Genomic DNA, 23749 nt, shown 5'->3' with positions numbered 1-23749 from the left:
AAATATCCTCCCCTCGAATGTAGTAGACTTAAAAATGAAAATGGAAGACTGATTATAATAATTATGATGGGACATTGGCCTCTAGTATGACTGAGTGACATTCCTTTTACTGGAATATAAAGCAGAGGCCAGTAACTAAAGCAATAAGTCACTAATATGTAGAGCCCGACCGATGCCAGATTTTTGGGTCCGATGCCGATCCCGATTTTGGAGAGTCCTAGCCCACCGATTACCGATGTTTTGACCGATATTTTGTCAAAAAGTGCAACATTTTCAAATCAATTTGAAAAACATATTTTATTAAAGTTTATATATTTAAGAACATTTAACAAGCAAACAAATAAAAATAAAAATAAACACACAAAGAACTTTTTAGATGTAAAAGATTATATTAAATTAAATATATATATTAACACCATCTTTAAGTGTGTGAAATCAAAATAACTCCTCACCTTGCTCCTTTCTTTTCCAGCCATCATTAAAAAATTAATTTAAAAAAATCAGTTTTCCAGTTTAAAACATGTATTTTTATGAATATTATTATTAGTGTTGTTGTTGTTATTAATTTGTTGTTATTATTTCTTAGTATCTATTCTCAGTAAATTAATTATGTTTTCTTATTTTATTCCTACTACATGATCTCAAAGAGTAAGACTTTATCTAGCGAGCTTCCCTGTCCATAAGAATTCGGTGGGGAAAATAACTACAATTCGCTCTGACGCGTGACTAGATGACACACTCGCTCGCAATAACGCATTTGCTATTGACACAGCCTCATTCTTTCTTATTATATATTCTCAGTAAGTTAAATGAATTATATTTTCTTATTTTATTTCTACTACATGATCTCAAAGAGTAAGACATTATCTAGCGGAGCTAATGAGTGAATTCAGTGTAATGTTAGATGAAATTAAATTGAATGGATGAAATACGTGAGAAAAACTACAATGCGCTTTCGTGCATGTTACCCGCACTAACTGTTGGTTGATTCACTTCTCCAACAGCAATCTTTCTCTCATGTTATCACGACAAAGCTAGATAACATGGCTTAAAATGATCCACGTTAGAAGTGTTTTATCGGCGTTTTGGCTATTGACACAGCATCATATAGTAGCTAATATCATTATCTCAGATAAAAAAACAAATGTGCATGCAAAAATGCATTCAATCACCATTTTATTTTGGCTGGTTATTTATTTGAGAATACAGCGATGTCCTCTGGAAATGTAGATCCTACGCTGCTTATGTGCTCACTGCCACTTCATAAAGGCTTGCTAGCCAGCTAGCTTGCTAAAGTGAACCAAATATGTTAGCTAGATCGCTCGCTTGATAATGACGATTCATAACCATAGTGGGCGTATAAACGCATTTAATTAAAAACTTTCACTAAATATACATACCTTTATTGTGGCAATCGAATCTGTGCAGGCAAGTCTTGCAGTGGAGATTATTGGATGTGACAAACGTCTTATTACAGAAGTAGCGCGTGTGCTGCTGCAGTTCACACTTGTAGTAGAGCTCCCTCTACTGGATAATTCTAGTAAATAGCAATTACAACGTTCGAACAGACAAGTACGGATAAATAATCAATGTTTTTTTGTTTTGTTTATTATACTTATTTAAAAATCGGGACACCTCGGCTGCATAACTGCCGATCCCGATGTTGTCAAAAAAGTCAAATAATGGCCAATATATCGGCCAAACCGATATATCGGTCGGGCTCTACTAATATGGGAGTAAAATCTCCAACACAGGGAATTGCATCGTGAGATTACAATAATGTACCACACATAGCCATATAAAATCTCATCATTGTATATTTCCATTACAAATTGAACCATATATTTTCAACAATATGTGGCATAAAGGCAATTGGTGTGAGCCTTCCCACTCCACTGAAGAACATTGAAGGGATTTCAAAATGTAGAAAAGCGTGGCAAAATATTTGGCACAGTCCATAGGGTGGCATAAGTCGTATACAAATACCTTGGCATGGTTGAGGGTTTTATCCCCTGTCATGGCATGGTGATCCCTATTCTGTCTGTTACCCTCTCAGCTTTCCCTTAGTTTGAATGATGCAAAATGGGGTAGACTGTCTCTTCTTCTTCTTTAGGCACATGTGCAGTGCAGTTGTAAGATTGAGTCCAGACCAGTTCCAACTGGGGGGAATCCCATGAAGCAATGAATAACTGGCCATGGTAATTCTTTTATCTTTGCCGAGGCAGTCAAAGAGATAACATAATGCCTCATCATCCCTGATAGATGGCCATTTGCAATCTGCCTGTGGTGTAACCATGCACAGTTCTCCGTTGCATTGGATATGGGTGCTTGGTTGGCAGCTGGCAAAGAGTTAAAAGATGTGATCTTCTGATTGCACTCTTGTCAGAGGGCACGCTTGCTGGTCATTGCCCTCCAGAACCAATGGTGGACCTTGCAGCAGTGGGATGAGAATAAAATTGCTCCTGACATTCTGGCCTGAAGTTGGTTGTGTATTACAAACAGGGGAACATTTTTGGGAACAAAAAGAAAGAATATGTTATTGACTTGCACTTGCTGTATGCCTATAATGAAAACATACATTGAATATATAAACAATTTTTGTTTACTTTGTAAATATCAATATAAAAAATAGTGAAAATGAATGACTCCTTACCACATTTCATTTTAAGCTCAATTTCATAACAAACTTTGATCAAAGGTACATTTCTTATTTCGATACATGAATTTCCCTGCTCATATAATGATCTCAAATCCTTGTTAACACTGCCCTTTATGCAGCTTATCAATTCTGATCAAAATTGGCTGTACCAAATAGCACTTTTCAAGACAAAGACAACAATTAATACCTGGACAACAGTCAACTACAAGTCAAACAGATGAGAGTTTTTTTTGAAAGATTGTTGTTAAACCAAAAAAGTTAACATGCATTCTTTACAGCTGCTTTGGAGGTAGATCCAGGAGAAACACACCTTAAACTGACCTGGATTGAATCAACTTTTTACCTTTGGCTAGTGATTCAATTTAAGTGTACTTTCTTCAGTTTCCACCAGGCAAGATCAGTGAACGGAAAATATAAGTGATTGCCACACAGGATTTGTGAAGAATAAACCTAGCACCTGCACTTAATTAAGACAAATGAGGACAAATGTTCATTGAATGCAGGCCAAAACTGTAATAATATGTAAATACTGTGAGTGAGTTGAAAGTGAGCGAGAGTGCTATTTGACGCTGTCAGTTTTTCATTAAAGAATTATTGTGTGGTATTATTTCTATAGGTTTGTTTTGTTATTCTGCCTGACAAGTTTTCTCCTGTTTTCCAACAGTTATTAATTAGTAACTTGTTCATTGCTGAAATCTCACATAGATGTAAAGTATGCACACAAGACCGGACAAGGTGGTTAGTCATCCACGTCCAATAAATAGTTATAAAATTATCTTAAATGTTGATAATCATTAATATATTAATGAACAATCAAAATTAAAGCATTAGCATCATAGCTCAGAGGCTAGCTAGCCACATTGACTAGTTGGAAATAAACAAATTTGGTAGCTTTGCTATTAGACAGCTAGAAATAAGCTGAATGTTATGTACCCTCATAGCTTGCAAGCCAGTCATGTTAGGTGCTCTGCAGCAATTAGTACTTCTGCACATTGCTATTGTAGCAGCTAGGCAATTACTGTATAAGGCTACATAGTACTTGTTTTGTGCCTGATATTGACCTACTAAAGAAGCTAGTGAATTTAGGGATATTGTGGCTGGTGAATTCTGTGTCCTATTTACATAGCTGTCGAAATCTGGTTGCATACTTTACTTAGGGGACCTCGTGTGCAGACTATCACATCTCTTCCTGCACTGTCAAGAGAGAAACCTGTTTGCCCTTCTGTTACCAAAATTGTGCTGTTGTGTTTCTGAACTGTGGGTAGGGACATACTGCCATGGGCCTATAAGAGGGACTGAGGTGAGTCTTGAGGTAAATACAAACAACAGCAGCAACAATAACAACAACAAAATACTGTCATAATATTTACATTGACAAGTCTGTTTAAATGCTGAAATAATTTAAATCACTGTGTGGGGAGAGCAGACAGTCCATCTTCCTTTTATGCTTTTGCTTTATTCAGACAGGGGGAGAGTAGAGAGGGTAATGACCGCTCAATAGCTGCCTTGGCAGGAGATCAAACCCCCAACCATGCAGGAAGATTCATATACGGCTTGAAAATCAGCTGCCCTAGAAACTGCACCAGATTGTTCCTATTTAAAAAAACACATTTTATCATACGGTATGTTACTCTACATTATGAATAAGGTCACAGAAAATGTATTGCTCGTTAAGCTCAGAAAGCTTGAAAACCAAACCTTCATTAACAGTGCTAAGTTTACTTTTTTGGTTAAATAAACAGCAGCATGTTCATAGGAAAATACGTAATGTAAATTAGACATGGCCTAATTTGGGATTTTTCTAATGCTCAAAGCCACGCAGATCAAAAGCAGTTTGAATTTTTAAAAATTTCATTCATTCTTAAGAATTTTCAAAGATAAAATCTTGAGGCTAATCTTGTTGCATTAAAATGTAAATGTGTATTGAATGTGTCAAAGAATATGAAAGTAAAAATGCACTTTTTAGTTGAGGATCTTGTAGAGCAAATTCGTTTTCAAATTAATTAATGGTATTTTTCCACAGTAGGCATTTATTTCATGTGTATTTCAAATGTAGGGTGATGTGCCTTGTTCCTTTACTGTACTCAAGTAAAACCAAATGGAAAACTGACTTTTTGAAAACTGACTAAAATTTTAATGAACAAGCCTTTATAAAAGAAAGTTAAACTGAAGAAACATACTGCTGGGCTCATTTTTTTCTGACTGCAATAGCAAAACCACTTGCACTGACAGTTAATTTTTAATTTTTAACCGTATATTCAAGTTTCATATTTGATGGCAGAAAGAAAACATGTAACTGTTAATAAGGCCCATCTACACTGCTGTTCATTGCACATAAATAACAGCTTGTGATGGTGGTGGGGGGAGTGCGCCTCCTGTTTGCTAATAAACCATTTAATCTCCTAAGTGGGGAATGTTATTCCACTTAGAATCAAATGATTAGCTCCTGAAAACATTGCAGCAAACCAATAAGGGCACTGCTGGGGAAAACTGTAAGTGAGTATATTCATCTTGCTTTGGCAAAACATCTTTTCTTGTGAGGTGGAGCAAGTACAGAATGGATATAAGGAAAAGACAGTAACACAGTGTTAAAGACACACACAAGAGGTCAAATTAAAGACGTCAATAAGCCACCGTTTTATGTCTAGGAGATTTTAAGTTCATTGCTTCACAAAAAACCCATGTGCCGTGCCCAACGCTTCATACAGTGTCCCTAGGGACAAAATAGCAACCATAGGATTTATCCTTTTTGCGAGCATCTTCATTATTCCGTTGTTCCTTTAGGATAAACAACAATACTCTGGTAGCGCTCAGTCTTCTCGGCTGCTCACATACTGCTCTGTTGGAGGTTCATCATTTCAAATCTCAAATTTCAATTTTTTTGAGGTGGCCGTAACAGATGACCTTTATCTCCGCTGGAATTCAATCTTGCCGCCCACATCCGTGAGGCACGGTCACATCATCTTAAAGGAACAGACACGCAACCCAAAAATAACTTTTTGTTTTCAAGGAAAAAGGATAATTACTTGCGTACATTTACAGCTAACCACAAATACCTAATGGGTCATATTAATCATATTTTAAATGGATCTGATCCTAGACTTATGGACACAGCCATAAACATAGAATTGGATTGAGGGAAATGACGGTGGTTGTTACAGCACTGCATTATCGTCAAGCTTAGAAAAGGAAATATATATATATAAGCACCATTACTTGTGTAAACATTCATTGTACACAAAAGTTAATAACAATGCACTGGGCTTGTAACCGAAAGGTCATAGGTTCGATTCCTGGGTAGGGCACTGCCGTTGTACCATTGAGCCAGGTACTTAACCTGCATTGCTTCAGTATATATCCAGCTGAATAAATGGATACAATGTAAAATATGCTATGTAAAAATTTTGTAAATCGCTCTGGATAAGAGTGTCTGCTAAATCCCTGTAATGTAATGTGAAAAATAGTCACTAGTTCATGGACATGTCCATTGGCGACAACTGACAATAACAAAAGTTTTTGTCACGTTAATGATCATCATACTCGCACAGTTTCAAAAGCATTTACAATGAATTCATCCTTTTATCTGGTAGTAGCACATACAGTGTGCTTACATCAAGATCATTGCTCCAGTCATTCAGGATGCAGTTCTTTTAACGACAATTCTTACTGTACTCAAAGGGGCTGATGACAATCAGGGGAGCTTGTCTTTAAAGAGATCCCATCTACTTCTATCAGCAATGACAACTGCTTGGGTTCTGCTCTCACTCAACTGAGTTAGTGATGTATTTTAGATTGATCTAAGGAGTAACACACCTGATTCTACTAATCAACCACTAGAGTGGTTTTTGTTTAGCACCTTGATTAGTAGAATCAGGTGTGTTACTGCTTGGTTGGAACAAAAGCCGACACCCACACTGGCCCTTTCTGGATGAGATTGCTGACCCCTGCTCTAAAACATGAAAGCACCTAATTAAGACAAATTAACAATTTTTTAAAATTCTTGAATTGCAATTGTGGTTGGAACGAAAACCAGCATACACAGGGGCCCTCAGGTTATCAAGTTTGAGAACCACTGATCTAAGGAACTAAGATAGGTGAAAAACAAAATTACAAGGGTCTCAGAAGTGCAGGCAGCCATAGTACAGTTTTTTAGAATAGATCTGGATGTGCTGATGGTTGTTTTCAATGCCATGAGCAAACACACTGATTGGAAACCTTTCCAATAAAATTGATTCATGTTGTTTTAGTCCTAAATGACTGGATTTTTACTGCCTCATTATCCACGGATATGTGAAGACATTCCACTTGTAATAGGCCTGACCCCACACCTGCCCTTGTCCTGGTTTTGACAGCTTGTCAATGAAGGGGGCATTCAGCTGCTGTCGCCATTTTTTACCATGATTTCACAGTGACATCAAGGTGTTGAAGATATGTCCCATTTCCGGGGCCAGTAGCGAAAATGGTCCTTCCGAACTGAAAAGAGCACATTAAGTATCCTGTAGTATTTCACGAGGTTGGTATATATTCAGTCATCTACCCATAATACCTCCGTTTTTCCCATCACTCCAACGATCACTCTACCAAACACCTCTGTCTGAGGAGATATGAACTTTAAAGTGGATCAGGATTGCTATATACAAATTCTGTCAAGAGGCATCATACTGGCCTTGTAGCAATCTTTTCTTCTTTTCCTGTTTCTGAAACCATAAAGTTTTCCATTAACCATGGCTTTTGTTCCATGTAATAGCTCATCTTTTCCCTAGACTGTCCCTTCTGCTTTAAGGGCATGCCTATCCTCTCTAATGGTGAAGGGACAGGCTTGCGCTGCCTCTACTTTCTTATTGAAGAACAAAAATATAGCACAGAAATTAACATTTAGAAAATACACTACATCAATAGGACATTTCTGGTGTTGGGCCTAATAAGCAGGACATAGGCCTTAAAGCAGACAACGTAAGGCTAAATGCCATACTTACCATGCAGTTAATTAGAAAATAAACTGTGTTGAGCCCGGAGCCAATTACATAGAAACACCCGCTTAGCCTGTCACTGGAATTCATAGCAATTACGAGTGAATTAGGTATAATGGTAGTTTCTCTTATTTACATCCCATTATAAGCAGCCACTTGACACCTATCACAGATACAAACACGTTGAACCCCGATTGTTATAACCTTTATTACTATTACCATAGATTCTTAAGATCATTGGGATGATTATGGTTATCATTTTACTCATTTCATTTATAATAAATGCTAATCTTAATTTTATGGTATATATATTATTTTACTCAAAGCATTACGACTACTGCTTGTATTGTTAATGCAATTGTATAATTTACCTTTTTACAAATATCCAATAAGATGACTTTTTTTCATACCCATTTAAACATCTGTATCTTGTAGTACAGAATTTGATTTAGTCACCTTGCTCAATGCAATTGCTGAGTCAGCAGGTATAAGCCTGTTATTTCAGGCTTAAATATTCCAGCCTAAAATATCAGTCAATTTAGTACTGTACTACAGGTATCAAACACCTCTTTATTGTTCCCAGATGGCCCATCTTGTGCAGTGTCGTTTGTGCAACGATGTGCTCTGTGATCCAGGAGTTAATTTGGAATGTGCTAGTGTTGATTGGACAGTGCAACACTTACAACACTGATTGGCTTATAGTTGTAATTGAACATCTTAAATTTGGGATTAAACATAACATTAAAAAATGTAGTTTTTTTGATAGTAGGGAGTAGATGAACCCCAAGAGTGGGGCAATTTAGGAACGTTCCTTGAGATCCATGACAAACACTTAATAAATGCTACTCATTGTAGTATAGTTTATATAATCCGTAGAGAACCAGTCTTGTGACTACGAGGTTGTGGGTTCGATTTTTAGGTGAGGCACTGCAGTTGTACCCTTGAGCAAAAAACTGAAACAGAACTGCTTCAGTGAATGGAGAGGCTCTGTAGTAGGGAAAAGCGAGAACTATTCACCTGGATGCCAGGGAGTGCAAGCCACCCTGGTGTGTAGGATTAAATGTCCTGTAAGTAGGCTGTCCTGTTGGCTACAGTGTAGGCGAGGGTCAGGTCCTTGAACCTGTTCCTGGCAGCGACCAGCAGCCAGTGGAGTGACCGCAGCAGGGGAGTGATGTGGGAAAACTTAGAAAGGTTAAAGACAAGTCAGGCAGCAGCATTCTGAATTATCTGTAGTGGCCATATGGCACAAACTGGCAGGTTTGCAAGGAGGGAGTTGCAGTAATCAAGATAGGAGGTTGCATTACATTACAGGAATTTAGTAGATTCTCTTATCCAGAGCGACTTACACAACTTTTACATAGAATTTACAATGCATTCATTTATACAGCTGGATATATACTGAAGCAATGTATGTTAAGTACCTTGCTCAAGGGTACAACGGCAGTGTCCTACACGGGAATCGTACCTGTGACCTTTAGGTTACAAGATCAGTTCCCATTATACTACACTGCCACCTGGGAGGTCGCCATAGCCTAGACAAGTAGCTGGTTGGAGTACGTGGTCAGGTATGGTCGAATCCTCCTGATGTCGTATAGGAGGAATCTGCCGGACCGTGATGTTGCCTTGATGTGCTACTTGAGGTCCAGCTGGTCTTCCAGGACCATCCCCAGGCTCTTTGCGAAGTTAGAGGCAGTCACTGTGGTGCCATCAACCATGATTGAGAGCTCCCATAGTAGGGAGGTCTTGTAGGGGATGGACAGCAGCTCAGTCTTGTTGAGGTTGAGCTTCAAGTAATGCCTGGCTATCCAAGCTGAGATGTCAGCCAGGCAGAAAGATATTCTCTCTTTGACCTGTAAGACAATGGGAGGGAAAAAGAAGAAGAGTTGTGTATCATCTGCATAACAGTGATAAGAGAAGTTGTGTGAATTAATGACTGAGCTAAGAGATGTGGTGTATATAAAGAACAGCAGAAGCCCCAGTATAGATCTCTGTGGGACTTCTGTAACAAAGGGGTGAGGTGCAGAGACACACCCCATCCAGGTGACCTGTTAGGACCTATCTGCAAGATAGGAAACAAACTCAGAGAGGGCAGTCCCAGAAATGCCCATGTCAGTCAAAGTGGAGATGAGTAGTTTGTGGTTGACCATGTCAAATGCTGCAGGTCTTGGAGGATCACGACAGAGGAGAGGGTTGAGGCTTTTGCAGTGGCAACAAACGTATGCCTGGCTGACAGCCTGGATGTCCATCCACCACACGAAGCTCAACCTGGAGGTGATAGAACTCCTATTTCTCCAAGGACTGATGCTTAAATCACTGTCGCTGCCTCTGCAATGTCTTTCTTAGGACTTTTGGTGTGATCCTGGATGATCAGCTGAGCTTCTCAGAACGCTCAGCAACAACCATCCAGTCCTACTGGTTCTCCATTCAGAGGATCAGGAGAATCCACCCTTTCCTCTCCCAATAGGCTGCACAGCTACTTGCGCAAGCTCTAATAAGCTCTTTTCTAGACTATAGTAATTCTATGGAACAGTAATTCTCATTTTAAAAGCCTGTGGCATCAGGCCAATGCTACCGGTCCAGAATGCAGCTGCCCACCTTATCATCAACCTGTCTAAGTTTACTTGTCACACTGATTTTGAGGATTCTTGAGCCTTCCAGCTTTCATTTCAAATCACCCACACTGGCATACCAAACTGGGAATGATACTGTCCCTTCCAATTGTCAGACAATACATACACAATAAACTCCAACCTGACCTCTCTGTATGGCACTTTCTTGCCAGCTGGCTGTCCCATCTCTTTGAGCGCCTGGCAGCCACTTGTCACAGTCCCGACTCTTCCCTGCCCTTGTCTCCCAGTGGTGGAATGTTCTTCCCAAATCTGTCAGGATAGTTGTTTCACTGCCTGTTTTACGCAAATGTCTAATGTCTTAAAAACATATCTTTCCAAACCAGATTAATTCAATTACCGGATTAATACAGTGTCATCATAATGGTGGGGTGAATTGGTGAGGTGTTTGGCACAGTCCTTGTAAGACAGCAGCCATGCAGGTGGAGATTTCAACCCATCGTATAACTTTTTGAGCTGTTAACCGTTCTCTATCTGTTTCTCTCTGCTTCCTTGCTTTCTGAGTAAAGCAAAAAATATGAAATGAGGACAGATTGTCTGTCTCTCTAAAACATACGGCATGAATAAATCAATTGTGCTCTCTTTTTGGGCCTGTGCAATTCGGTCAAACCGGAAAAAGCCTTCCCAGGCGAATTTATCTTAATATAGCCTGTTTTGCTCATTGCATGTCAATATGGCATGAGAAGTAAAAGGTTTTTGCAGATGAAAGTGAGCTTTTACTGAGTGATGTGTAACACCATATGCTGCATCTGGTTGGCCAGGCAGTAGCAAATATACCTGCCTCCTTGTGCTAAGTGTGTCTGTTTTGGACACACAGTCCTGGCATGCTAGATGAAGTAATGTTTCATCTCTGTAGCACAGCATTAAGAAGATGTTACACTGCAAATGATGTTGCTTTCTACCATCCTCATAAACAAATAGATTTATGAATCATTTATGCAATAACAAGACACTGAATATTTATCCATGCTGATTACAATGTATTGCTGTGAATAAAGTATTAACAAAAGGAACAACATAACAGCAATTCAGCTAGGACAACTCACATGTTTAAATGAAAGTGACAGTGACATGAAAAAGTTTGCCCCCTTCCTTATTTCCTGTATCATCGCATAGTTGTGACTCAGAATGGTTTCAGATCTTCAGACAAAATGTAGTATTAACAAAGAAAAACTAAGTGAACACAAAACACATATTATTATTTCATTTATTTAATTAAAAAAAGTTATCAAACACCGATATCACCCTTGTGAAAAATTTCCCCCTTAAACTTAATAACTGGTTGCACTGGTGTGACCACCCTTCGCCTTTAAAACTACATCAGTTCTCTTAGGTACACTGTCCTGCAGTTTTATAAGAAAATTGGCTGGTAGGTTGTTCCAAGCATTTTGGAGAACTTGCCACAGTTCTTCTGCAGATGTTGGCTGTTTCACTTGCTTCTGGCTCTCCAGGTAATCCCAGAGACCCTTGATCAAGTTTTTATCTGAGTCACTTAAAATATTACTTTATTTAACAAAATACAAAAATGTATCTGTAAAATGTAATTTTTTGGAAAATTCATGTTTGTAAATCTCAAATTTGCTCTTTTCTACTGACACACTAATGCAGAAAACAAAAAATAAACATCTAAGATCAAATATATACTATATATTATATTGGAAAATCTAGGGTGCCTAAGACTTTTGCACAGTACTGTATATAGCGCTCTATTGTTAGAGCAATAATTCATTGAGTGCAATTATGTGAACTTTAGTATGCAAAAAGCAGGGGAGAGCACGTAAGAGGTCTGACTGTCGGTTAAAGTAAGGAGCTCCATTAGTGATGTGTGCATGTGATAGGTTGAGAATGAGAACATGTAGAAAGGTATGTATGTGATTGGTTGAATATGAGAACAGGTAGTGATGTGTACATGCGATTGGTTGAGTACAAGAATATGCAGAGATGTGTGTATGCAATTGGTTGTGTATGAGAACAAGTGGTTACTGAGGCCAACCGGTGGTCGCCTCTAGCAAGAGTTTCCTGACCAAACTTGCTGTGTGCATTTCATGCACGTCACTCATTTTCATGTCAGTAAAACCATATGGTAACTGAAATACGACAAGGTCAACTCAAAGCCTAATGTTTAAATCTATCACAGCTTAAAGAATTGAAGATTTGTATTGGATTTTTATATAATCAGCATTCTGATATATCTGTTTTAACCATTTTTTTCATTGGAGTGTGTTACATTTTGTTAACTGTATTAAAAGTTTCTCACTTTCGATAGATGCTGCCCTCACATCAGGCAGCACAATTTACAAGGCACTAATTTACTGCATAGTAGAGTCCGACCAATACATATTGGGCTAGAATTTGCATATGGTAAACGAGGACAACATGCGGCTGATATAGAGGACTGATATATAAACATAGAAACAAATACAATCATAGAAATGGGCTTGCAAACCTGGAGTTTGCGGAGGCGTTTTATGGTGAAGTGGGACATCCATCCATCCATCCATCCATTATCTATACACACTTATCCTGAGCAGAGTCACGAGGGGTGCTGGAGGGGTGCTGGAGCCTATCCCAGGGCAAGGAGCAGGAATACACCCTGAACAGGCTGCCAATCTATGGCGGGGGAAATTGTTCTGTTTGACAATCAAAGTGAGTCAAGACCCACTCAAATGATATATTTTTATTTAAATAGGGCCTTATGAACATTCTCATGGCGAAATAAAGTTAATAATTTGTTTCTAAATAAATGATATATCTCTTTAAACACCATCTGGCACCCTTCTTTCCAGAAGTGTAACTTTCAGATTTAGTGGGACACATCTGTGGAAAAAATGGGAAAATATTTCATCATTAAAAACTCATTATCGGTCATTTGATAAAAACGTTTATTCATATTTAAAAAATTATTATTATTCATATATCAAAAAATATTCATACAGTTCCATAACAAATTGCATCAAAGCATCAAATCACAATTATGTAAATGAACTGATTGTATTCAAAAGTTGAACATGTTCCAGAAACAAATTAACAACAAGCTCTGAAAAGTGATTAAAATTAATTGAATTTAAAAGATTGAAAACATATTTGATTGAATTAACACCCACAAAAATGGTTTTAGAAAGTACTTCATCAGCCTAATGGCAACACAGTAATAATAATATGCTGCATTTCTAAATGGCAGAACAGTAAGAATTTGTCAAATATCTAATCTCTCTCTCTCTCTCTCTCTCTCTCTATATATATATATATATATATGAAGCTCCTCTCATTCTTTCCTCCCTCCACTTCTCTTCCTGCCGATATGCGACTCTCCTTTCTTTAATTTCTTTATACCCCTATCACTTACACCTTCTCTCTCTTTTTCCCTTTTCTTGCTGTGTGTGTGCCTTCTATTGTGTAATTCATTTAAGATGTGAGCTACTGTTACAACCTTGCCTGGATTTATGGACATTTTTATGTATTTATTCACCTTAATAACAAATTCATAGTAGTAATGTATTTGTTTTGAGCATCTTTATTGATGAAAAGTTTGCTTTTTGCTGTTTTTTTATTTACAAATAGTGTCCCACTTTATCTAACACTGTCAGAACTGTAAACCAGATTTTCATAAAATTGGATAAGAATATGTACTAATTTTCATTCAATTATAATTCTTTACCATTAGTAATTCATTTTAAGACTATAAGTTAGATTTTTACATAATAATAATTGACAGAATGTCAGCCTTACCATTCTAAAACAATGTTTCAGTTGTCTGCATGCTTACCATGAACTTTCATGTGCCAGGCCATTTGAAAAATAAAAATACGCCCACTATAATGATGTCGCATAAATCGAAAACTTTATTTAACATGAAGTAGACCTTCAGCAATGACACAATAACAATTGGTGTGATTGGCTTGCAAAACTGACCCCGTTAATGCAACCTGAAGCCACCCACTCTACTACTTTTTTCTATGGGCAGATGCATGATGCGAGTTTGAAACACAGTTTGACAGCACATTTAGGGATCAGACGTGACCAGTGTGGGTGGGTCCATTTAGTTTATTTCAAGCATCTTGCTTGGGTATGCAGAGCCCACTCTCACTAGGGGCGATTAACAGAACAGAATATCCAGCTACTCTCGAGGGTGCGTGCCAGTGCGGTGTGGTAAATTTCAGAAGAAAAGAAGAAAAACACACTTTCAAGGGACAAAAAGGCCAAGTTACTCACACATACAAAGCACTGTCTATACATCATTAATTCAAACTTCTAGGCATGCCATTAAAAGTATTTATATCAAAATTAAGCCAAGTTACAGTACAAGAAACAATATAACACACAAATTAAACAAGCTATATTTCAAAGCAATGCTACTGTACCCAGTGTTTCCTAAAGTATTTCAAGAAACTTGGCCCTGTGTGTACAAGCATACAGTACATGGGTGAAACATGTCTGGATATGTTTGTAAGATTTAATATTCATTTAATAGCCTTCAATATTTACAATTTTGTAGTGTGCATGGTTGCATGTTTCTTGGTATAAATATCTGTTTGTAATTGTGAATGTTATATGCTGCTATGAAATGTCCCCTTGGGCATAATGACATACTCTATGCACGTATTTATTTTACAATCAGTATTTATTTTAATCTGCAAATATGCAAGTATACTTGTACACTTGTACATTTTGTAAAATTAACTTGACAACGAAGTATAAACAGATACTTTCTGTAGTGTATTCACCAGCGGTTTCATACATTCATTCAAATATCTTCTTCCATGAGGCAATTTTTTGTTATTTGACAATTCGATGTGACACAAAGTTTGAAGGACCACATTGTCTTCAGATAGTAAGATGAAAAAAACACAGGGCCAAGTTACTTGAAAGAATTTAGGGAACATTTAGTAACATTGCTTTGTTCCCCACAGGACTGAATCGCAACGCAGATTTCGGTGCTTAATTTCTGAGCTGTCCGTACTAACATTATACACTCGGTCTGTTGACTCAAAAGGTACACTACATGGCCAACAGTATGTGGACACCACTTCTAATTTGTGGGTTTGGCTACTTCAGCCACACCATTACTTACAGGTGCATAAAATCAAGCATACAGCCATGCAATCTTCATTGACAAACACTGACAGTAGAATGGGTCATACGGAAGAGCTCAGTGACTTTCAGTGTGGTACAGTCATAGGTTGCCACTTTTCCAACAAGTCAGTTTGTCAAATTTATGCCCTGCTAGAGCTGACCCGGTCAACTGTAAGTGCTGTTATTGTGAAGTGGAAATGTCTAGGAGCAACAACAGTTCAGCTGCGATGCAGTATGCCACACAAGCTCAGAGATCAGGACTGCTGAGTGCTGAAGTGCATTGCGTGGACGAATTGTCTGTCCTCGGTTGCAACGCTCACTAACGAGTTCCAGACTGCCTCTGGAAGCAACGTCAGCACAAGAACTGTCAGGAGCTTAGTGATATGGGTGCAATAGGCCGCACGCAAGCCTAAAATCGCCATGCCCAAAAGCAAGCGCCAGCTGGAGTGGTGTAAAGCATACCGCCATTGGACTCTGGAGCAGTGGAAAAGTGTTCTCTGGAGTGATGAATCACACTTCACAATCTGGCAGCCTGACAGACGAATCTGGGTTTGGCGATTGCAAGGAGAACACTACCTGCCCAAATGCATTGCGCCAACTGTAAAGTTTGGTGGAGGAGGAATAATGGTCTGGTTTTTCATGGTTGGGCTGGACCCCTTAGTTCCAGTGAAGGGAATCTTGATGCTACAGCATACAATGACATTCTAGACAATTGTGTGCTTACAGCTTTTGCAAGCCCCTTCCTGTTTCAGCATGACATAGTGAAGTCCATAAAGAAATGGTTTGCTGAGTTTGGTGGGGAAGAACTTGACTGGCCTGCACAGAGCCCTTCCTCAACCCCATCAGACACTGTTGGGATGAATTGGGATGCTGACTGCAAGCCAGGCCTTATCGCCCAACAGCAGTGCCCGGCCTCACAAATGCTCTTGTGGCTGAATGGAAGCGATTCCCCCACAGCCATGTTCCAAAATCTGGTGGAAAGCCTTCCCAGAAGAGTGGAAGCAGTTTTAGCAGCAAAGGGGGAACTAACTCCATATTAATGCCGATGGTTTTGGAATGCGATGTTCAAAAACCACATATGGGTGTGGTGTTCGGATGTCTGCATACTTTTGGCCATGTAGTGTAGCTAACATTAAACTCGTCAAAATTCTGAAAGCAAAACTTTTAAAGTGTGGGTGTATTTTAATTTGATTTCAGAAATATGAGTTTTTTTTTGTTGAAAAAAACGTGTGCACTTTTCCATATGTCCATTTGCGTGTCAATATTTTTATTGGCTGAAGTAGCTAAATGTCCAATGGAGAAACATATTCTTTGTGGGCCTGGAGGATTTGGGATGTACTTGGCAGGAAAAAGAAGGAAGAAAAAAGCGAAATCCTCTTTTTTAAATGTTTGCGGCTTTATTGTGTGGACGTGTGAAGATTTTTTGGTGAATTCTGCCTTTTGACATGAGGTCAGAAGGTACAGAAGTCAATGTTTTTAAGGGCTGAGAGGGCGGTGGTCATTGTGGTTGTGTGCCAAACTCTCAGTGCTATATAGGTATGGGGCATGCCACCCCGCCAAGGCATGCCACCCCCCCCCCCCCCCCCCCCAAAAAAAAAAAAAAAAAAATGCTACATCTAAATGTTTTTGCTATCAAAGTAAACCAAGAAACTGAGTTTATTATAGACAGCTGAATAGCCATCAGCTGGATCAGTTTGATAACTCTCAATAGCTCAACAGCAAGCTAAAGGCACTGTCAAAGTATGGGTGCAGGAACAGCCAGCGGTTTACGGGCATTTTGCTCCTCGGTTTTCTGGTGGCCTGCAGGTGACTTCAGAACGTTTTCAGACCGATGCCTGCTCATGTACTGTACAGAGCTTGGCGGATGTCCGCTGGTCAAGTTTTCCCCCCATTTCTCATTAAAAATGGACTGAGCTATCTTATAAACCAGAAATAGTTTGTAGATGTCAAATGACTGATTTATTTTTCTTTTAATGGTAATGATAATAATAACAACAACAACATTAAGGAAAAAATTATATTTTATGTACCAGTATGCAGGTAAACAGTCACCTCAGAATAATGAACTGGACTGATTCTGAATGAAAATATTTTATTATAATGTTGCTACATTAAAGTCTTCACTCCCCACTGAAAGGCCTGCATATGAATTCATTTTGAGGAAAGGATGCACATGCATTGCACACTTTAATCAGATTTTTGTGTCACACTAGTACAAACAGGCTTTTGCACAGTGTGTGGTTAACAACGACCTTTGTCAAGAGGGAATTTTAAAAAAACTAAAATGAACAATCCAAGACATTGGAACAAGGGGGGAAACAAAAGTAAATGTAGAATCAGGAAAGCTGCATCTGTGCCCTTTGCACAACTGGAATAAATATAGTACTTCAAGTGTTTGGGAAAAGCACCGTTAAAGCCACTTAAGTTAACGGTGTTCATACTGCTATTATTGTAGTACATAAAATCCTGATGTGGGAGTCAGGGCATTGTGATTATGCTGTATCTCCCCCCGGTACCTCCACACAGTTGCAATTACTGTATATCAGTTTTTCATCCTTAGAAAGCGCAGACAGAGGTGAACACTTCCCTTTATCACCCCCACATGGGCCGGATGGTGCCAATTACATTGGTTTCCGCCGCCCCTCCAACGTGCTGATTACGGTCTCTGCTTCTGTGCCCCTCAGACGGCTCAGACTGTGCTCCTGGTGGTGGCCGCCTTCCTCATCTGCTGGATGCCCCACCACATCATCGCCATGTGGGCGGAGTTTGGCGCCTTCCCCCTCAACGAAGCCTCCTTCGCCTTCCGCATCATCTCGCACTGCCTGGCCTACGGCAACTCCTGCGTCAACCCCATCCTCTACGCGTTCCTCTCCGAGAATTTCCGCAAGGCCTGCCAGCAGGTCTTCACCTGCCACTTCCTCTTCCCTCCCCCGCCCGTGGAGAAGGTCGTCCGCATCCGCCTGGAGAACTTCTCCACCACTCACTCCACCACTAACGTGTAGTAGAGCCACAAGGGAAGCAGGAAGGCTCCCTTCATCCTGTGCCAGAAAAAAAGCACATTTTTCATTTCGTACGCACCCCTTATCGGCATCTAAATATAGGTGATGTTCTTTTATCTGGCTTTATTGTATTCCTTAGCTCTTTATAAATGGAAAAAAAACCCAGCACTGAGCACTATGATGCATTTGGTCAACAATGAGCATCATCTCTCTCACTCTTAAAATGAAACAAAACTCGGGTTTTGTCTTGGTTTGAAATCGTAGATTAAAGCCACAGAATCTGTTCTGATGTCGTATGAAGGTTACTTACTACCTTATATATCTGTCGAGTCCAAAGGAAGTATGAAAGATAGGCTTTAATGGATGAGTGTCATCTATTTTATGAGCTCAAAAGCACTACACAGAGGGCCTTGAATACATCTTAAGTCACACCACTGTGCTTCTTTCCATGAGTAGAAATACTCTGCATGTATGTGGTCATATGTATATAAATTTAGAAAAAAAAACAGCTGAGTTGTACACTTGCCAAAATTATACTTTTGTTCTCACATCAGTCCAATTTTGGCAAGATTATGGGGGGAAAACCTGAAGCAAATATGTATTATAACACTCAAGTAACTGGTATTTTGCTATCTTTTGAAACCTGGCTTAAACCTTTCATGTTCACAAAAAAAAACTAAATCAATCTGATTTAATTGAATCAGTTGGAAAACATTGTTTTTCCTCCATGATAAATTACAAATTGTTACAGAAGTGTAAATAACGAAGTATCATAAAGTTGACAGAACATGTCAACTTATTATACATGAAAATAAAGCACATGATTCTGTACACACTCTATTTTATACACTCTCACACACATTGCAAATGTGTTTCCGTTTGTTTAAAATGATTAGACACCAATATTTAATTTAAATGGCCCATGGGGGTCCAATAAGAACTTGCACGAGTAAGTGAATATAGCACACTGTTCATTTGAAAAAAACAACTGTTTTGGAAAAAAAAAGTAGAAAAAATATTCAAAACATGACTACCCATGTTTGGAGTTGCGGTAAAAAGGTGAGGCACATGATCTCTGTATGTGGGTATAATATCCAAAATGAAAATCACAGAAAAAGGATGTTCAAATCTCAACAGCTATTATAGTATGTACTCTAACTTTTTTATTGTACATATAGTAGTTATGGCTGGTCATTGAAGGATGCTGTAAATATTACAAACTATGTAGCATTTACCATTCAGATATTTTATATGTCAAAGCAAACGATCAAATGTCAATCAATGTGAAAATCAGTGCAAACAGCTCCACATCACTCTTTACCACAGAAACATGAATGGGCACCTAGGGAGTCAACATAAAACATAACAGGGGACCAAAAAGAGACCTTTGTCTGCAGGGCCATATATTATAGCATTTTGGGCTGCAAACAGAATTTACCTGTGCCCAGCTGCGGACATCGCAGTAATTTTTGGTGTCAAAAAGCAGGCAGGATGAAATTCAATTTCCGATTTTCCTCCTGGAGTCCATCTGGGTGACCACTGACAGGCCATTCTGCTCACTATGGAATTTGTTTTTTCATGTGCTGTGAATGAATCAACACTGAGAGAACCTGAAATGTGTGTGTGTCATCCTGGGGTTTTTGTATAAATAAAAAAAAACTATACAGATCAAATGTGAAAGGTAGCATTGAAGGCGCACTGTATTCTCCAAGCCTTGGCCAAAACACTACACTTCTCTTCATGCTATAAAAGTATTACATTGCTTGTGCACTTTGCCAAATGAAAACCTAGTCAGTGTTACAGCAAATCCTGTGTTTGTTATGCGTTATTGTTATACAGCTGGCTCATGTAGAATTTCAGAGACTGACCGTTTTAAACCACTCCCCACTCTATTCTCAGACCGAATAGTTGGTGTTATTGGTGTTTATTGGCTGTCTCACACAACATTCCCCCCTGCCGCCATCACTATATACCCACATTCTACAATGCAAGCAGCACGGTGGGTATGTCACATCTTTACACTGGTCAACTGTTCTCACAATTTCTGGCTTATAAACAGGCTTATATTATGACCAATCTGAATCTAACACCTATTGTTGCCATGTTATCTATTGCATTGTACAGATTTTGCCATTACAAAAACTGCATATAGCCTAAGGATTACCGTGCACAATATTCATTTCTGTTTTATCACTGTGCATTATGAATTATTTTGTTGTAATTAGTCATATATAATGTAATATGTTGTAACAATGTAAGAAACATGTCAACTCTTGTTTAAAAAAATGAAACTGAGTAGGCCTAATTTAAGTGTAAACTGGATATTTTGTGTTGTGTCATCTTTTACACTAGATAAGCAGTACCCTTTATTTTAATTATTTTAACATTGCTGGATATGGCGACACCAGCCAAGGTGTTTACAGGTCAGTTGCTAATTGCAAGGCACCATATATGGCTAAAAGTCAGAACCCACCAGCAAAAGCAATACATTAAATGCACTAAGAAAACATGGGTTACACTCCTACTGTACATTTACATCTAAATAAAATCAAAAGCATTGTGGTCACGCTTTGTGCAATGTAACATATTTACGTAAGATTTTCCAGTTAACAATAAAGGCCAATAACAGGCTTTGCGGTATTGTGTTCTTGCTTATGACAACTTGCTTGAAATTACTAGTGGGGCTTGCATAAATGTAGCTTTAAAAAATAACCCTCATGGGTAGACCACCAAACAGTGATGGATGCCCTTTACAATGGTGTTTAATTTCAGAACCCCCTTTGCCCTTTACTTACAAGTTCCGTGACTGTGGAAATCTAATGAATCAGTTTACTGTATGTTATCTCTTTTCTGAAACCGGAAAGGCCACACACACAAACCATTGCCATGACCTCCACACAACTGGTGAATGAACAGGACACAGCACTTTTGAAACCTGGCATTTTAAAATGGATTCAGTTTAATCAGATGTACCGTCTCCATGCATGCGCAACATTTAAACATCTAATTAAGTTATGCCTTGTCCAATTTTTATTTACACAACACTTGCTGAAAAATATTACCATATCTGGGCCAGGTTCTTCAGTCAACTCTGGAAACTAAATGAATCAAATGAACTTAAGAATCATTTACAACATTATTGGTATATTTCAATTCATGAGTTGAAATTCATTTCCTGAACTAACTGCATTTAATCTGGACGGACCCTAACCTAATTTGAACTGAGTGAGCAGTTCAGTGAGCTCTGACTGGGCATCACAGCGATCAACAAGACACGAAGGAGGCTTTTTGCTTAAATGTAAGCTTACGCATGTAAAGGTCATTGAAAAAAGCAACACCTTGGAAGGGGAAAGTTCATTCATATAAATATTTTGGAGGACAAAAAAAAGCACACCCAGCTCAGCTTTCAGGGTCCTTATCGGTGTCTGGTTTCGGGGCCGACTTGCGGATGGCCGACTCCATTCCGGGCAGAACGCTTCTTCTCCTGGCGGCGGTCTCGATGGTCTGCACCAGCTCCACGTCCCACGGGTGAGTGACGAAGCTGAGGACGGCCCCATCGCCCCCGCCCCCGCCCCCTGCTCGGCCCACGCGTCCGGCCCGGTGGATGTAGTCCGCATGGGATTCTGGGAAATCGTAGTTGATGACAAGCTTCACCCTCTGCGTGTCCAGGCCTCGGGAGGCGATGTCCGTGCAGATCAAGACGTTCACAAGGCCTTTCTGGAAGGAACGGAAGATCCCTGCTCTTACGGTCGCCGGCATTTCGCCCTGAATGCGCGAGTGGGGAACGCCGAAGTCCTCCAGCATGTATCCCAGCCAGTTCACGGTAGACGCCCTGTTACAGAACACCAGCACCGCCGAGTTGCCCTGCTCTGCGGCCTTCAAGGCCTGGTGGAGCTCCAGGAGCTTGTCCTCGCCCTTCACTTTCAAAAACGTCTGCTTCACGTGAGGCATCAGGAAGTGGAGCATCTGGCTCTTGACAGTGACGATACTGCCCAAGTCAGTCACCTGACTGAGCACATCTCCAACCCCGCCAGGGAACGTTGCCCCCACCACCACCAGTTGAGCCTTACGGCCTGGGCCTTGCGTCTGCGAAGGGCTGGACGCTATGTGGGCATGGGTTAAAATGGTTTGCACCATGTCTGCAAAGCTCGGGTCAAACAAGGTGTCGGCCTCATCGATTACAAAGAAGCTAAGCTCAGTCATGCTCAAACAGTGTCTGCGGAGAGCTTTGATCAGTGCACCAGGAGTGGCAACTAAAATGTCCGGAGGACCACTGGCGAATGCAAGCTTTATATTACCTACACCCCTTCCGCCTCCCACCACTTTCACCTTCATCCCAAAGGGATGACACAAGGCCTTAGCAACAGATGTCACCTGCTCTGCTAACTCTCTGGATGGCACGAGGACCACACAGCCTGTGTGTGGTGCAACCACTCTGAAGTTGTCTGCCCCAATTTCTCCCTTCAGTTTATGAATAACAGGAAGCAAGTAAGTCAGTGTTTTTCCGCTTCCAGTTTCAGCCGCACAAAGGACATTGCAACCACGGAGAAGCTTGGGGATGGTTTGCAGCTGCACAGTCGTAGGGTAAAGGATATTATCACGTCTCAGGATTTCCACAATATCTGTACAGAGATTCAGAGATTTAAATGTTATCGTTTTGCTTGTGGTCTTTAAGTTCTCCTCCGGTACAGCTTCTCTAACGCAAGGTGGAACGTCCCGTGTTTTATTTATCACAAAGTAGTCCCCAAATGACTTACTGTGTTTCCATCCTTTTGAAGCAAGGGTCGGTTGTTCAAATTTACCAAGCGTATAGCCCGAAGCCTGGTTCAGTTGAGAGTTCTTGCTCATTATTAGAAGTTTCCCAGGTTTGACTGTATTGACCTTTTCAGCTTTTCTGCCTTTCATCTGTTTAACATTTTCAATGTGTTCTTGCATTCTCCGGGGTACCCTGATAACCACTGGCTCTGCAGAGGTTGACATGTGGCTTAAGGCAGTAAACTGAAAAGCAAAAAGAGAGCACACGGAGTCCCTAACATGACGAGACAAAATATTTTTTCCGGAGGTGCTGACGGAATTGTAACCAATCCTTAAAAACTGCATACTTAAGCGTGGCTAATATTCTAGTTCCAATATAACTAACTTGCTAGGTATTAAAAAAACCCTACCACTAAACGTTCGTCTCTGATTGGTAATTAGCTCTTGGCCAGTAACCATGATATAGTCAAACGCTTGAGACAATAAATAATCTTACCTAAATAGCAAACTGACCCTGAAACCACTCGTTTGAAATGCAATCCGTCCACTAACAGTCAATGATAGCATTCACGTGTATGTTCCTTGAAATGTCTCCATCTGGCACTTCCTGCTCCCTATAGCCGATTTGGAATCAGTTTATACAGTGCTTATTCCAAAGAAAACCAC

At 39.7% G+C, this 23749-nt stretch overlaps 2 protein-coding genes across 2 annotated transcripts in view; one reads left to right on the top strand and one right to left on the bottom strand.

The window, feature by feature from the left end:
• The window catches only part of LOC118227609 (galanin receptor type 1-like), a 24472-nt gene extending 5263 nt beyond the window's left edge, over positions 1–19209 (top strand). The window contains exon 3 of the mRNA XM_035418248.1: positions 18014–19209. Within this exon, the coding sequence (XP_035274139.1) occupies positions 18014–18331 (318 nt within the window). The 3' untranslated portion in view covers positions 18332–19209. The remainder of the gene's footprint in view (positions 1–18013) is intronic.
• ddx28 (DEAD (Asp-Glu-Ala-Asp) box polypeptide 28) lies at positions 17405–23749 on the bottom strand. The gene is made up of 2 exons (XM_035418242.1): positions 21723–23749; positions 17405–18367 (listed from the first exon to the last, which is right to left on the bottom strand). The coding sequence occupies exon 1, from the start codon at positions 23426–23428 to the stop codon at positions 21728–21730; it is 1701 nt and encodes a 566-aa protein (XP_035274133.1). The 5' UTR covers positions 23429–23749; the 3' UTR covers positions 17405–18367; positions 21723–21727.

The sequence above is a fragment of the Anguilla anguilla genome, chromosome 5, assembly GCF_013347855.1.
Source record: "Anguilla anguilla isolate fAngAng1 chromosome 5, fAngAng1.pri, whole genome shotgun sequence".
NCBI lineage: Eukaryota > Metazoa > Chordata > Actinopteri > Anguilliformes > Anguillidae > Anguilla > Anguilla anguilla.
Note: the sequence above shows the minus strand (reverse complement) of the source record. Positions and strands in the feature narration are given on the sequence as shown.

Coding starts and splice junctions, on each gene's coding strand:
- ddx28 (XM_035418242.1), bottom strand. CDS start 23,428: ATGCAGTTTTTAAGGATTGGTTACAATTCCGTCAGCACCTCCGGAAAA.